The sequence below is a fragment of the Hesperophylax consimilis genome, chromosome 15 (assembly GCF_061612785.1).
Source record: "Hesperophylax consimilis isolate HC1 chromosome 15, BYU_Hcon_1.0, whole genome shotgun sequence".
Classification (NCBI taxonomy): domain Eukaryota; kingdom Metazoa; phylum Arthropoda; class Insecta; order Trichoptera; family Limnephilidae; genus Hesperophylax; species Hesperophylax consimilis.
Window position 1 is genome coordinate 16,447,632 of NC_142850.1, and position 17,691 is coordinate 16,465,322.

General features: G+C 34.0%; 2 protein-coding genes across 2 annotated transcripts; both read left to right on the forward strand.

The window, feature by feature from the left end:
- The first annotated feature begins 229 nt into the window (after nucleotides 1-229).
- LOC149417372 (uncharacterized) lies at nucleotides 230-10,862 on the forward strand. Its single transcript, XM_089639994.1, has 2 exons — nucleotides 230-440; nucleotides 10,448-10,862. The coding sequence occupies exons 1-2, from the start codon at nucleotides 335-337 to the stop codon at nucleotides 10,645-10,647; spliced, it is 306 nt and encodes a 101-aa protein (XP_089496120.1). The 5' UTR covers nucleotides 230-334; the 3' UTR covers nucleotides 10,648-10,862.
- Nucleotides 10,863-15,258: 4,396 nt separating this feature from the next.
- On the forward strand, nucleotides 15,259-17,328 carry LOC149417373 (uncharacterized). The gene is made up of 2 exons (XM_089639996.1): nucleotides 15,259-15,444; nucleotides 17,075-17,328. The coding sequence occupies exons 1-2, from the start codon at nucleotides 15,345-15,347 to the stop codon at nucleotides 17,302-17,304; spliced, it is 330 nt and encodes a 109-aa protein (XP_089496122.1). The 5' UTR covers nucleotides 15,259-15,344; the 3' UTR covers nucleotides 17,305-17,328.
- The last annotated feature ends 363 nt before the right edge of the window (nucleotides 17,329-17,691 follow it).

Consider the following 17,691-nt stretch of genomic DNA (forward strand, 5'->3'; position numbering starts at 1 on the left):
TATATTCTATTGGTCACCATGAAACAGGCCGTCTCCCAGTATGGTGATTTAATGTATCATTTATAAATAAATGTTTTAATGTATTATTATGTATTTTACAAATAAATAAAAATAATTGTTTTTTTTTATATAATAATTTTAATTGAACATCTCTGAGATTTTTTAAATACATATTCAAAGCCACAAATTCAAAAACAAACGATAAGAGACGCAGTTCGTGGATCATTATTTTTTTAGTCACAAGTTAGTCGATACTCGTCCTCGATACATCACCGAATCAATTGCGGAGATATCATTTGAATAACTAATCGTTTGAGTAAATTAGCGTTGCACAATGTCGAAGTACAGTTTCTTGATATTAGCTGCCTGCTTGTGCCTTGCCTTTGCTGGCGGTATAAGAAACCACAATAGAGGATGTCTTTGGTCATATAACGGAGAATGTAAGTTGTTATTAGTTATTAGGTACTATCAGTCATTGTTATTATTATTTTTCTATATAATATAATCATTTAAAATATCAATGTTCATCTTAAGATAACGTAATATATCTATCTATACTAAATGGTTCCATGATAACTCAACACAGTGACAATTCAACACACTTTTAAAAAGTGATATAAAGTCATTAAAAAAAAATAATTTAAACCTAACCTAACCTAACCTAACCTACTAAACACAGTTAATAAAGTTTTTGTTTCATCACTTTCCATGACTTTATATAACTTTTTAAAGATGTGATGAATTATCATTTTGATGATTTAAAGTGCATAAACTACAGGGGGTGATTCTACACGATAGTACAAGTAAAAAAGATACATAACTTTATTCGAAATTTCAACTTTGGTAGTTTTCGGGTACAAAAGTTGAATTGTTTGTATGAAGAAAATAATATTCTTTTAAGGAAAAATATTTTGTACATGGTATAAAACAACGGAATTTCGTAAAAAGTTCCTTCTTTTTTACTTCTACCATCATGTAAAATCACCTCCCGTAGTTTCTGCACTTTATACACTGACATCTTATACAAACATGTTTTTAATAGAGTGGATTTTTTGGTTATTGATGTTATGTAATTACAATAAAGTCCCGTTAAACAGTTTAACAGATAAAAAAAATCGCATCACGAAATCGACTTAAGGCGAAGCTTAATGCTAAATCACTATTTTGATTAATCTTTATAACGAATTGGTGTACATAATAAATACTAAAAAATATGATTTAGATAAATTGAAGGTTTTTCTATCGTTTCGCTAAAGTAGAATACAAATAAAATAAGTAAATACTCAATAAAAAATATAAATATAAACTACTAAAAAAATTTTTTTTTTCAATAGAAATGTATGAAAACCTAAAGAAAACAACTTTAAAAAATACAGTATTATAGCTAAGATTATCTGTGACAGTTTCAATTTTTTCTTTCTTATTTATTTTTTTTTTTATTTTTTTTTGTTTATTGCAGAAACAAACAGTACATAATTACATATATGACAATAGTTGCAAAGTTATAAAAGTTAGTATAATAATTGGTACCAATGACATGTCGCTGACATATATACATAGGAGGTATATTATACATTTACGGTTAAGTTACATTTTTAAGTTAAGTTAATTAGTGTGCTGGGGAACGAGAGAGGTGTGTGTGAGTGTTTGTGTGTGTGTACGTGTGCGTGTGTGTCTGTGTGTGGTTGTATGTGTTATGTTGGCGAATTTAGTGTGCTAAAAAAGTTTTTCTTAAATAGAGGGAGAGAATCAAAAAATATATCGGTACTTGTGCTTGTTTGAATTGAGTTGAATGTTTGAAGGATACGAGAAATAGGGGAATTGGCTGCAGCGTTTGTATTATTACTAGTTGTGTAAAAAAGGTTGGTGTGTCGAGTTCTTTTAGATGGGGTGTTAAAATTTATTTGAGATAGAAGTTCTGAGCAGTCTATTTCGTTGTGTATTATTTTATGGAGAAATGTCATGTCAGCTACCGTTCGCCTGGATTTCAGGGATTGGAGAGTGCAGATATAATTATTGTTGTATTTATAACCTAGGTACTTGATTAGTCATCGAACTACGGTAGTGGATAGTCGTGCTCTGTGTTTGACGAATTGCCTACCTGCTGTCGCGGACTTCGTACAGATAAGAAATTATTGTTACATTTTTGTTTTCTATTATTTGTTTGTTATATTTAGGTTTTGATAAATTCGTGTGTACAGTCAATCAAATAGACTGTATTATTGTTTTTTTTTGTTAATTAATTTATAAATATGGAGGAAGATGAAGATCGACCTCCTGACCCCGAGTCCATATTTAATATTGGAGATGAGTATGAATCGGATGTTTCTATAATACTCCCTTCCAGAAAACGAAGACCATCGCTCTGTCTTAATGTACCACCCAAAATTAAACCTTCGCAATCCGATGAAACCTCAAACCCTAAGGAAATTCGTAAGGATACCATATTATCAGAATCTAAAAATACTGAACTAAGTTATTCCCCATCCTCCTCGGCTCCATTCATTGTCAATGTCCAAAGTACTGAACAAGGAAAAATTATTCATCCTCTGGATTTCGGGAAATTCATTTTTAGTTCAAAAAACAATAACCTTGGCATAGTTAACGGATCTATTAAGCCGGAAGGCCGCTATAAGTTATCCCTAGAATTTAAATCCGCAAACTTTGCAAATGAATTTATCCAAAAAATTCATACGCTTTCACACCACAAATTTAAAGCTTATATTCCAACTTACAACCTTACTAGAATGGGCCGAGTGAGAGGTATACCAACCGATCTCTCAGAATCTGAAATTGTTGATGCACTTAATGATTCTCAAGTGACCCCTAAGGTTTTAAAAGCACGTAGATTAAATTACAAAGATACATCTAATGGAACCACTACATGGAAACCCTCACAATCGGTTGTTATTACTTTTGAAGGCCAAACTTTGCTATCTCGGGTATTTATTTATTACAACGCACTCCCTGTGGAAGTATATAAATTCCCGACGATACAGTGTTTTAACTGCTGCCGTTTCGGACACTCTAAACCCATATGTCGTTCCCCTCCACGTTGTTTTCATTGCGGAGAGGACCACCCCTTTGATCTTTGCCAAAAATCATCGAATGATCCACGTTGCATTAACTGCAAGGGAAATCATACAGCGGTTAGTGTGGCCTGTCCAGAATTGACCAGACAAAGGAATATTAAACAATCAATGGCTTCAGACAACATTTCCTATTTCCAGGCATCAAAATTATTCCCACCTGCAATAAAATCGTTTGCAGAGGTAACATCTACCACAATTCCTTGCAATCTATCTTACTCTAAATCTACTCCATCATCTTCTCACAGGGAAACAATTTTTATACCACTAAAACCAAAACCAAAATTTATTGCTTCTATTGATAAAAATCAACATAATGATATTTTGTTTAACCCAAATGGGAATTATAAATCTCAGACACTCAATGGGAGTGCTTTAAATAGTTCCCAATCTTCCCCTAATTTAGGGAAAGTGGTGAATGAAAATTCTGCTTTCATTCAGACTTTAATTACCCTCTTAATTTCTATTCTTTCAAACAACAATAATATACCGTCCAACGCTGCCGATTGCATTAAATCTTTATTATCCTGTCTTCCTAATGTCTCCGAAACTGAACAGAATTCTTCAGTGGAATATCAGAAGTCTAATCTGTAATAAATTTGAACTTGTAAAATTACTCGATGAACATGAAATTTCAGTTGCCGCTATTTCTGAAACGTGGTTTAAACCCTCGTATCTATTTAAGATTTCGGGATATAATTGTCTTAGACATGATAGACTGGATGGTAAAGGTGGCGCTGCCTTAATCATCCATGACTCTATCCCTTTCAAACCAATCATGTTTCATACTCTCTCTAACAATTTTCAGATAGTAGCAGCTGTTGTATGTGATATTACAATACTATCAATATATGTCTCTCCCTCCACTATTTTTGATGAAAACGAATGGTCATCATTTATGTCTCAGATCCGTCCCCCGTATATGTTACTGGGCGACTTTAACGCTCATTCTACCTCTTGGGGTAGTGAATTAACGAATCGTTCTGGCCGTAATCTTTTAGATTTTATTGATTCCCATAATTTATGTATTTTAAACGACGGATCTCCAACCCGATTCACCCCCCCTCAACAAAGGAAAAGTGTTGTTGATTTATCTCTCTGTTCATCTTCGGTGATACGTAAATGTTCTTGGAACATACTTAAAGACCCCCTTTCCAGTGATCATTTCCCTATTATAATCCTCTTTCACTATCTAACCACCTCGCATTCCTTTACAATTAACAATAATTTTAAATTTAAAACGAAAGATGCGAACTGGAGATTTTTTTCTTCTGTATTAGACTCTCTTGTTCACTCTGTAAAATCTTCTCTTGGGAACATCAGAACACAATGTGAATTATTTCCTAGTATAGTTATAAAAGCAGCAGAAAAATCCATTCCAAAGCGTAAAGTTAACATTAAAACTAAACATTCGACTCCGTGGTGGGACGAAGAATGCACTCGTGCTGTTAACTCTAGAAAAGAAGCAGTTTCCATTTACCGCAAATGCATGTCTTTTGAAAATTTCTTATCAGTGAAACGCGTCCAATCAGAAACTAAACGTATTTTGAAAAATAAAAAGCGGTCTGGATGGCGAAAATTTTGTGAAAACTTGTCTCCCGAAACTCCCCAGTCATCTGTTTGGACTAATTTAAAAAAATTCGGTTCGTCATATGCTCCGGAGCGTACCAAACATATTCCGGAGGAAATTACTATAGGTTTTGCTGATAAGATTGCCCCTCCTTCAGTTGCCAGATGTGAAGAAATGCCCTCTTTTATTTCATATCCATCTCACTCTAACTGGCTAGACTCTCCTTTCTTAGTTAGTGAACTAAAACGAGTAATTAAATCTCTTTCTGACTCTTCTCCGGGTCCTGATGGAATATTATATAGCTTCTTTAAAGCATTCTCCGACATGTCGGTTGAATATTTCTTATCCTTAATTAATAACATGTTTGAAACAGGATTTATTCCGGATGTCTGGAAAGTTCAAAAAATCCTCCCGGTTTTAAAACCAGGGAAAAATCCGTCCGAAGTCTTATCCTATCGTCCTATTGCTCTTTCGTCGTGTTTAATTAAAGTAGTGGAACATTTGATAAAGAACAGATTAGAATGGTTTGTTGAAAATCACAGTATTATCCCTCCTAATCAATACGGCTTTCGGAAAAAGAAATCTACTATGGATAATTTAAGTTTGTTAACAACAGATATCCGCATTTCTCAATCCCTTAACTCTTCTACATTGGCCACATTTCTAGATCTTTCTTCAGCTTACGACGATGTATTAATTGATGTTTTGAAGGAAAAATTAATTAAAATAAAAATCCCTATAAAATTAGTTCAATTTATTATCAACTTGCTAACAGACAGATCCATTATTATCCACTCTTCCTCAAACATATTGAAGCGCAAACTTTGGAAAGGGCTACCCCAGGGGTCTGTAATCAGTCCATTATTATTTAATATTTATATTAGTGATTTAGACATTGTAATCCCTTCGTCTATTAAGCGACTTTATTTTGCGGACGATTTTCTCATATATTTATCTCACAAAAATTTATCACATGCTGCGAAGGAATTAAATTTGGCCTTACATAATATTAAAGTTTGGATGTTGACAAATGGAATGAATTTAGCTACCTCTAAAACCAAGGTAGTGGCTTTTACTCGCAAAAGAAAACTGCCTCACTTTACAGTCTCTTTTGATAATTTCCCCCTTCAAATCGTTAAGCAAATAAAATTTCTTGGCCTGCTTTTGGACCATAAGCTTTCCTGGCTCCCGCATATTCAGAACGTTTCTGCTAAGTGTGAAAAGGGGCTTAATATGATGCGAGCTGTTTCCAGAGTATGGTGGGGATCCCATCCTACTACTCTTAAACTAATGTATAATTCCCTCGTTCGAAGCCACTTGGATTATGGCACATTTCTTTTCGACCCACTTCCTAAATATCTGGATAAGAAACTTGAAAGAATCCAATCAAAAGGGCTCAGAATGATTATTGGGGCAATGCAATCTTCTCCAATTAAGCGCTTGTTATATGATAGCGAAATTTCGCAAACTGTCAAAATGTCTTCATTTTTATGTCACTAGAGGGCGGTAGTTGTACATTAATGAACTTGTTAAAATATAACATCACATGTGCGTTTGTCGCAAAGCAATGAACGTATAATATGAATGTGAAATATTAAGTAAAACAAACAACTTAGTAAAAAAGTATGACTTATTTGCAGAACCTACTATTTTGGTAAAGCATTTAATTTGACATTTTTCATAAATGTTTCATCATTCACTTGCTGTTGTCATTAGTGTTGAGGAACATTTCCGATACATATAGTTTGTTTTACACGGTGTTCGGAAACTCGTGGTATAAACGGTAAAACCCTTTATAGGTCATAAGCTAAAAACGGATAGTTTTGAAACCTGCAACATTAAGGTTTATATTTCTTTATGTTTACAAGTTATAAGCCCTTGGGTTGTAATCATTCTGAGGTAACGCACAGAGGTCTTGAATCGAACCAACCGCCCAAAGTTCTCACATGTTGAGTAAATTTACGAAAATCGCGTCCTGGTCAGTTTCTCTATAAAATTATCAAAGCAGTTATTCATTTATTGTCAATTTTGGGTTATGACTTTTTTTATTTGAGCTTTCGTTTTCGAGAAAATCGAAGGTGGATTTATTTGGTAAATTTCTTAATTTTATATTTGATAGAATATCTATACATATTAATAACATCATTAATAAATTGACCTCGAGAAATAAAAGAAATTTTATTTTTTTATTTATATATTTGTTAAATTATTCTGTGTCATTTAGTACAACTAAACAATAATCTTTTTTCATTTATTCGTTACTTGAAGCATACCTTGTTTGGAGTATTTTTTCCGGCTGCCATGGATAAATCATAATATTGATCTACAAAGAGAAAAATAATATTGGTAATTTTTGGTTCAATTACCAAACGTGCCCTATGAAAAAACGTTCACTCTCCCACTTAGTCAGAGCGCGTAAAGACAATGAATTCTCTCACACACACTTGCATAAAGATGCCGCCAGTAAACAACATGACGTTAGTGCTAACCGTTAGGAAAAGGAACGCATGTTAAATGTTGAATTTTACAACTTTTAAAAAATATGACACTTGAAAAAATACAATACGTCAAATTTACATGAAAAAAGAGAATTTGTGAGTATTTACTGTTTTTGTAGCTTCATAAGATTATTGCAATTCTTTAAGTGAGTCGGTATTCTACTTTTAGACCCATTAATGAAACATCTTGATGGCATTTTCGAAATATATACGCCGTAAAACAGGGAGCCTATAGCTTCACCGCCATCACCGGGGGCTTCCATCCCGGAATAAGTAAAAAACTGTGAAATGCGTTGAAAATTTGGTGCAAGATGAAGTATTTATTTAATTGTTAATATCCACAGATAGCATAACGATAATTAGAGGCCGTACTTCTACAGATGTGTGTATTATATACATATTTTAAATTAAAAATATAGTGTAAAGCCGTTATTAACGCGATAATCATACATCCAAGTTTTAAAAGTGGGTTGTATGGTGTATCAATGTTTTTATTTTTTTATGGTCGAATGCCTACAACAACTACAAAAAAAAATAGGCAGACTGAAAAATAATAGTCCATTAATTGGTAACAAAGAATATGAAGTCTGAGAATGACATACGAAAGGTAGTATTAAGCCGTTTTAGAGAGCCGTTTTCCAGCAAATCACCATTCTGCCCTATAACCCACTCTTAATGCTCTTCAGATAGAATGTGTAGATCCTCCCTTATTTTTGAGAAGACAATAAATACCTCGCGGATAGATATATCTTCAAAGCGTTATCTTTATCGCGTCACTCATTGGAACAGAGTCTCGATCGTTTGTTCAGTATTTTGAATAACAGAAGGAGGGTAATAGATAGAGATCGGTTCCCTCTCTTACTAAAAAGTTTTCTATCATTTAGATCTCTGTCTTCTAACCTTCAAAATCTACAAGATGATCCAATCCTTCCTATTTACAGTACCCCGTTTAATGCTATTAATTTTATCCCAAACGTAATAATTTCTGACTTCCGGACGAACATTTTATCATCAGCTAATAACTTTCAAAATGTTGAAGAACATTTTAAAAACTTTATATTTTCAAAGTTTCCTGGATTTTCCCTCATATACACAGATGGTTCCAAATCCGACCACAAAGAATGTGGCGCATCGGTATATATTCCTGAATTCAATGTTAATCTGTCTTATAAATTGCCTAAAGAAATTTCCATATTTACTGCAGAATGCTTCGCAATTGAACAAGCTTTAATTCAAATCCAACTCCTCAATATTCGTCGAGCCTTACTGTGTACTGACTCTCTAAGTGCAGTATTAAAAATTTCCTCTAATATCGTTCGAAGTCCAGAAGACTATGTTATTTGTAATATTAAAAACATCCTCGATTCTTTAAACGAATCTATGTTTGAGACAATACTGGTTTGGGTGCCTGGCCATCTAGGAATTGAGGGTAACGAGCAAGCTGATTCTCTCGCTAAACTTGGAACTGTATCTGGTTCTATTCCTTTAGATTTTAAAATTCCTGTCTCTGACGTCTTCTCTATTCTTAAATCCAACATGTCTCGTTCCTGGGAAGAAAATTGGACAGTCACGAAAACTCAAACTGGATCTTTCTATGCTGGAATACAAAATCATATTCCAAGTAAACCCTGGTTCCACGGAATAAAAAAGTCCAAAAGATTTATTTCCTGTATCTCGAGAATGAGAATTGGCCACTGCTCTATTGCAACTCATTTGTTTAAAATTCGGGTACTCGAAAGTTCATTATGCCAGTGTGGTGTGGATGAGACTCTTGACCATGTCTTCTTCAATTGTAAAAACCATTCTTCTTTCAAGGGCATGTATCGATTGCTTATTAAAATCACCCACCAGTCTCCCCTTAGTATTCCATATTTGCTGTCTCTCAACAACTCTCGCGTATATTCTATTCTTTATAAGTTTATAGATTTGAATGACTTTAATATATGATATGTCCAGTCCCCTTATAGATAATTCACATCAGTTTAACCATATATCTTAACCCAATCGGCACAAAGCACTCTCTTTAGGGTGAATTGCCTAATACAAAAAAAAAAAAAAACCTAGGTACTTAATAAATTTATTTTGTATGCGCTCTATATTATTGACATAGTAAGTGTATTTGGGATTCCAGACAGGCGATGCATATTCCAGTGTACTTCTGACTAGTGAGGAATAAAGCATTACTAGCGTACGTGGATTTTTAAATAATTTACTCAGACGCAGTATGAAACCTAACATTTTGTAAGATCTAGCAGTGATTGAAGAAAAGTGCGTATTAAATATAAGCTTACTATCTACGTAGACTCCAAGGTCCTTACATTCGGTTTTTGAGATCACGGGTTCATCGCGGAGTGAATAGGGAAAGTTAATTATATGCTTGTTTCTGGTGAAGGACATAGTGTGGCATTTTGAAACATTGAGGTCCAAATAATTAGCTGTGCAGTAGTTGCAGAGCCTATATAAGTCACTTTGTAGCTCTCTACAGTCCGATAGAGAGATGACCGTTTTATAAATTTTCATGTCATCTGCAAACATTAAAAATTTTGAGTGTTGGAAACATGAGCCTATGTCGTTTAAGTATATATTAAAGAAAAGCGGACCAAGATGGGAACCCTGAGGAACGCCCGAGGTTGCGTTTATTATTTTGGATAAGACACCATTTATTGAGATAACTTGACTACGATTACTAATGTATGACTTAATCCATCTAAATAAATCACCGTGTATTCCAAGACGAGTAAGTTTATTTAAAAGAATTGAGTGAAATTATAAAATTATTTATAAAATAAATAAAAACCAGTTTTGGGCTTGAAATCGTACGTTTCTAGACTCTGTTTGTCAAGCGATTGTAATGCCTCCTACCTAAAATATAAAGTATACCAAGAATATACACATTTTTGGATTGTAGCTTCCTTTTAAATGTCATGTAAATTCACCAGAATTATTATAAATTTTATTTTCCAAGAAACATTCAAAATGCAAAGCTACGACAACCGATCGTTTTTCAAGACGGCAATGCACTTTTGGCAATTTATGAAACACATGCACGAATTGCGGTTGCTTCGTTCTTTTCCCTTAGTTCGTAGTTCGGCTCGCGGAAGTTTTGTCTAGTTTATAAACGAATTGGTATTGGTTTTTGCAGTTTATTTTTTTTTTTGCGGACTATTTGAAACATGAAATGAAATAAGTTGCAGTGGTGCAGGACTGTCAATAAGGGAATGAATGATTTTTAAAAGAAAAACGAAATCACCTAGGCATTAAATTGTTTACTGTGAATTTCATTTTCACAGGTTCATCAGAATGCCCCGTGGGCACCCACTCGTTCGTCAGCAGCTGCGGGGGGGTCACACCGAGCGCCCCGACATGCAGCGCCCCCGAGGTGCGCGATCTGGGCCCCATCTGCGACATGTCCCGCTGCGACTGTGACACGCCCACCCTGCTGAACGAGGCCACGGGAAAATGCGTTCAGCCACAAGATTGTCCTAAATAACTACCCTAAAGCTTTTTCTTATTAAACCTTTTTATGTTTAGTAGGTACCTATTTAATCAATATTTTATGACCAATAATAATTCTAAGCAAGTTTTAGATTAATCATAATATGTTTTTATGCCGACCGATAATGCGCTTATTGTAATACCTATATATTGATTTCGTTTAAAACTTGATTTATAAAATAATTGTTATAGTAAATTTCATTTTAATAAAGATTTTAACATAATATAACAATATTTTAATTATTTATGATTTTTAATTTTACATAATAGTGCATGATGTAGAGCAGTGCTCCGCAACCTTTTCTCACCTACGACACACCGAATTTCTTCCTAGAATTCCGCGGCACACCAAAAGCTGAAATATAATAGATATTAAATTGATACACAAATTTTACAATAATTTCTTGTTTTTATTTTAAAAGTATACATACATATATACATATAAATATAACATATTTATTTTTACGCAATCTTAATAATGATTATAAAATAATAATACATTAATGAGCGATTAATTGTTAAATTAACCTGCGCTTGTTTCAATGAACACAAAAGTTTTATATTCGGCTCGATTTTCGACAGCGCAACCCGAAGTTCTTGGTCAAGACCTTTTAAGCATGACCGCTTTTCATTTTTCAATTAATACAAGCGTTGAAAAACTTTGCACACATAAATATGTCGTTGAAAATGGAAGTAGCGTTAAGAATGCTTTGACAGAAATGTGAGGATACTCTTTTTTAACGTAAATCCAGAAAACATCTATTTGATCTTCGGAGAAGTGAAGTTTTAATGTCATGTCATTATTTAAATCTGTAAATTCCACTCGAATTTGCAGAGGCAGTGCTTCCGTAAAAGTTATTGCATTGGTTGCAAAATGATTTCGAATCCAATCGTATTGTTCCGTATTAATGGAATAAAAATATTGACCAAATTTCTTAAATGTTCTTGGGTCAGATACACAGTTAATTGTTTGTTTTCAATTGTACTATGATTGATCCTTTGGTACATTTCCAAACATCCTTTTTGCAACTCTTTCTGCCAAAATTCGTTATTAAGTTCATTCAAATGCTCGAATATATCAGCCATGTATGCAAGTTTGGCTATCCAGTAATTATCATCGAGGTGCTGATATAGTTTGGGCATATTTTGATTTAAAAGAAACTCACACACCTCGTGACGAAGCTCAAACAATCTAGCCAAAACTTTACCTCGGGATAGCCAACGAATTTCAGTATAAAACAATAAGGATTCATATTCGGCTCCCATTTCTGCACAGAGTATTCCAAAGATTCGCGAGTTTAGGGCTCTTGATTTTATGTTTACGATTTTAATACATTCATTCATCGTGTTCAAAACTTCCTCCGGTAAATTTTTGACCATCAATGCTTCTCGATGTATGGAGCAGTGTGTAAATTGTAACGCTGGATTTTTTTGTTTTACACAAGAGACAAAACCCTTTTTACTACCCGTCATTGCCGCAGCACCATCCGTGCAAACAGCAATGCAATTGCTCCATTTAATATTATATATTTTGAAGAAATCATCGGTTACTTGAAAAAATTCTTCACCGGTAGTTCGCTCTGGAACATCCTTACAAAATAAATAATGTTCTTTAATTTAAGTCCTCGTCAACGAAAAGTACAATAGCTATCAACTAAGTGCAAATTTTTCAGCCAATAACAGTTTTCTAATCAGTGTTTCTAATATATTGTGAATACCTCTTTTCACAGTATCTGCAGACAATGAAAAATAGACAATATTATGAAAAGTATTTTGTTATTGTGTATTAAATACATAATGAAATATTGTAAAATGTCAAATACATTGAATTTGACCGCGGCACACCTGTGTCCCGCTCACGGCACACCGGTTGCGGAGCACTGATGTAGAGTACAATATATTTTTCCAGATATCAAACTTTTTACAGAATACATGGTAAGTAGGCGCATCTATAATATATGAGAAAAGAGAACACAAACTGGTTTTTAAATAATTTGCGCACCCATTAGAATTAATATTCGATGTACTTAACAGATCATCTTTTCAATTTAATCATTTTATTAATTTAAAATAGAATTTTAGATTTTTTTTTTCGTAGAAAGCAATCACTTTGTGGTTTAACATACTTTGTGGTTTAAACAAAAAACATTGTTTTATTTCATTAGAATTTTAGATTATTTTTAATTATAATATTGATTAGTTTGAGTACATAAGAAGAAAAAACATTTAAAAAATAACAGATTTTACTCGAGTAGCAACAAAGCTTGCCGTTTAAATTATACTTATTGATGTTTCGATTATATGCATGATCACTAGCAAGTTAGCTTTACAGACTGGTAGATAAAACAGTTTATGCAGGTTGTTTCTGCTATCGTGGTACGAGAACACGCCGTCAGATGGAATGCAGGAAAACACTTCTTCTTCTTGACAAATAAATTTATTCATTCACAATATAATTGCAGAGGATCTTATTTTCCTCTGCTAAAACTTAAACTGAAAGAAATAAAGGTCTAGTTTCCTCTATTCTTCAGTTTTCCCTAGGTTTACATAAACCTAGTAATTATCTCACGACTGACTGCGTAGGTACGTCTGTACCTACCCGTTATAGCAACACTGCAATACTGTCCTTTTTCTGGGAGGTATATGTATTTAAACTAAATTCTGAAGGACATTTTACCAAAATAAAGATGTTCCACCCGCTCGTTGGCAAACAACATTCTTAACATAAAATAAAATGCACTTAACTATTCTTAATGATACAAACGTGACTCAAACAATACAAATATTTTAAAGGAATTATTTTAAGGGAGATGAAACTTTATTTGGGGCTTTTATTACTATGGGACAGGGGTTGGAAAGGTATTGGAAAATATTTTTAGGCATAATGGTTTAACTAGGGTCATCATAAAATAGAAAGCGAACAGCTCTATTTGAAAGCTGCCGCCGCTTGCAGTAAAATGTCACCAATTCTTAAATCATAAATGATACAAACAAGGCAATATGTTTATAAAAATACCAGGCCAAAGAATTGTTTTATTGTAGGGTCGAATCTGCAAATGTAGGAAGCTACATTAACTTTGAAAATACGAACTATGGGAACGGGCCTCCTGAAGGCTAAATTTTATTGAGCAATATGTAATAGTCGCATTCTGGAAGATACACAGGTGACGATAGTCCTCCATGATACTCAAATCATTCCCAAATCAGTCTGAAGAAATGTGAAGCAATTTACACATCCCTTCTGACCTGTAGATGGTTCTTTCCGAGCATACCCAAGAGTCGGTAGGATAGAGCCACGGGTAAAAGCCATACTGCCTCAGGTAGAGAAATATCTCTCCAACATGAAGGAATACTTCGCCTGATGCGGGACAAGTGTAACAGACAGACACCAATATGTATGGTCTTGCCCGCGTGCGAAGGCGATAGCGACTCCTTGGTGACCAACAGACTGGTAGAGTCGGTCACCTGGTGGGGCTGCGGGGCCGGTGCTTGTGGCTGCTGCGCCACTGGCTGCGGGACTGCTGGCGACTGCGACTGCGACTGCTACTGCTGGCTCACCGTCAATCATTAAGCATAAAAAATATACATACAATAATAACACAATACAGATAGTCCTTTCCTTTTTGTTGCACTCCAATAGTTGGAGTGGTCACAATAATTTGTGCCCTAATGGATAACCCTTAAAAACAATATATTATAATATTCGTTTTTCCCATCCACCCTTCCTGGGTAATTAAAATACCCTGACAATACGTGTAGGTGTTCCCAATTTTTAAATACAGTTTTTATTAAACTTAATGAAACTAATTTTTCGAAGAAAATTTCCTCTGAAAGCTTATTACTTTGTGATGTCATTATTTATTTTATTAAAACACAAATAACTTAGTTTACATCACTCTAATATATATAACCTCTACCTGTTTAATGAACAAAGTTCACCTCATCAGGAGCAAGTATATACTAAAGTCAAAAAATTAAATAAAGATTACAATTGAACAGTGGAAGAAGTGGGAAGGGGTAATAGTGGGAGGAGTTTTTCAGAATTGGGTACTTTTTTGTGTTTATCTTTTTCTTTTTTCACTTATATTCCGTTTTATTTGTGTCTATCGGAATGGCCTCTGTATTATTGTTTTTCTTACTCTAATTATGTACATTATTTCAAAATATGGAATGTATTGCATTGCACTACCCCTGCATACATTCTGGAATAAATTATTATTATTATTAAGACGGACAACATAAACATGTTTACTTACATACACAACATAAAGAAGTAAACACAGATAATAATCTTGTAGGTGTGCTGACCAGTACATAGGTAGGTATAAAATAAATTTAAATAACACAAAATAGTAATTATTTTCAATTACGAGTCTTGATCGTTAAAAATAAAAACAGATCATTTTGTTGTCAGTGTGCGTATACCTATACCTACATATAAATATGTAGATATGTATATAGATATTATGTGCCGATGGGTGACAAGGTTATCTACAATGATCTGCGGTGTGTGCTTGACTGTTTGGATATTCTCAATTAAATTAAATTTTTATTATTTCGCAGCTAAATAAACCCGTTTTTGATTTTTATTCCATATAAAAGACCAGTTCTATAGGAGCTGGGTCTTCAGACAGATATTGTTGACAGGTGGGTAGTGTTTAATAAACAAAAGACATATTTACAAAACCAAAAATGAAGTTTGCAATTGCTTTGTGCCTAATGATGTTTTCCGTAGTCGTTGTGATATCCAATCCCCAATATGGTAAGGGCTGCAAGTACCAGTTGGGCCGTTGTAAGTACCTTTTCATTTCACTTAACTGCTTTTCTTGAATATATATGAATGATCTTATAAGTATTTCGGGAATCTAAAGCTATTTGGAGACTTTCACATAACAGAACCATCAATGTATATCACAAAGCATTGGATGTCCGTTTTTCTTCTCTCTTTGATTTGTAAATCAATTGTAGAGAATTTCAGGTTGGTCGCAACTGGTTCATTGATTGCAATGCATCCGTAACAAAGTAAAGCATTCATTAAGAGTCTTCATATTTATTGTTATTCTTAAAATTTGTGGCGTGACATTAGTACTAAAAAGTATGTTTCTAATTTTCTCTTATTTAATAAATAAAAACCAAAACTACTCAATTATAAACCACATATATTATGTAATTTAAAAAAATTTCAAATGAGGAATTATACAATTTAACCTAAAAAACGTCACTATCTCAATGACAATTATTTTTTTCTAACTTTCTTCAGGTGGGTAGGTACCATAACGTTGAAATATGCAAATAAAAAGTATCTTTACTGAACCATTAAAATGACTACAATTTTGAAAAGAAACTTACAAATATATTTACAAGCAGACGAAATGCAAAACAGTCAAGCTAAAATAGAACTTCGGTACGCTCAGTCAATAGAATAATAACATGTTTTTTGCCATCACAACTGCATGTCGCTTTCATTCGGATCTTCATCGCTCAACATTTACCGGAAAATTGGTGCAAACTCAATTCAGAAAACAATTGAACTTGAAAAGTAAAACAAAACTTAAATCCCAATTAATTCTATTGATTCAACTCACAATTTGACGAAAGTTGTAGAATTTCAAAGTGAAATATTTTAGGTCTAATAATTCCATAAATGAGTGACAGCTCGAGCACTTCTTCAGTGGGGACAGAGATATTTTATGTGTACTGAACTGAAATTTCACTACCCGGAGAATAGAGTATAAAAAATTAAACTTAAATGTTTATGGATAAGTCATGCACCCAATTACATGTCTAAACATAAAATGTTTATCGATAAGTCATGCACCTAACTAATTACATGTCTAAACACAAAATAAATTAAAATTTCTACAAGCATATCAATTTATAACACAGCATAATAAATATAACTCTATAAATATTTAGCAAGATTATAACGGAATTTGGATGCGCGCGATTCCCTCCCGACACTACGAAACTTTATTGAACTATCAAAACAGATATTTAGCATGGGAGGATTTTATGGACAGTCCCAGCGGTATTTGAAATTCACATACACGTGTGCATGCGCCTTTTTGAGGATTGATTACGATCTAGAAAGAAACGCAAAGAATGTACTCAAATGCCTACATGGACATCTAACTCAGATTGTCCTTGACCTGCAGGGTTCTACGCACAGAAAGGCATCAAAGGACGACGATTCGCGCAGCTGATCGCTGGTCGCTAATTCTATTTTTAAAGTAAGCTTCAAGACGTGGCGCGGAGCAGATCCCGTTCATAGAATTCATTCATTCGAGCATCGACTGTTTTTTTGTATTATGTTTTAGCATCGGGAATATCTGGCGGGACTGTCTCCCTGTGAAGAACCGTCACTGCCTTATATTCTATTAACTTTGGTCACTGCCACAAATCATCGAAGATCTTTCTTCCAGGCTTGTATAAGTGTCCGGTAGGCACCCACGCCTACTTGAGCAGCTGCACCAGACCCGGCTCCTCGGAGAGAACGTGCACCTCCCCGGTGGCCAAGGAGATGCGGGCCATCTGCGACCTGTCCCGCTGTGATTGCGATGAACCCAACGTCATGGACTACACCACGGGCGAATGCGTCAAGCTAGAGGATTGCCCAAAGAATGCACAGAAAGAGGACACTGATGATTTCTAAAACTTATAATACATGCTAACAATAAATATTTATTAATAGAAAAGAAAAGAATATCAGAAGATAAAATAATTGTTTTGTAAACATAAGTTTACCTTTAATAAAAAAATACATATTTATTTGCATTTTTACTGCCAAGGTGAAAACTTGTGATAAAAAGGAAGGTATACAAGATTCTCGGGCTTTTTTCATAATATGTATCTTTTATTAATGATTTAATCTGTGGTGTGCAAGTGTAGAAATAACATTTTATCTTTATTGTTAGTATAAACACAGAGATGGCCTGCATAGTTGGATATTAGCTGCCTTCTGTACTTTACCCTTGCTGGCATAAGTAACCACAATAGAGGATGTCTTTGGTCGTTTGACGGTCAATGTAAGTTATTCGTT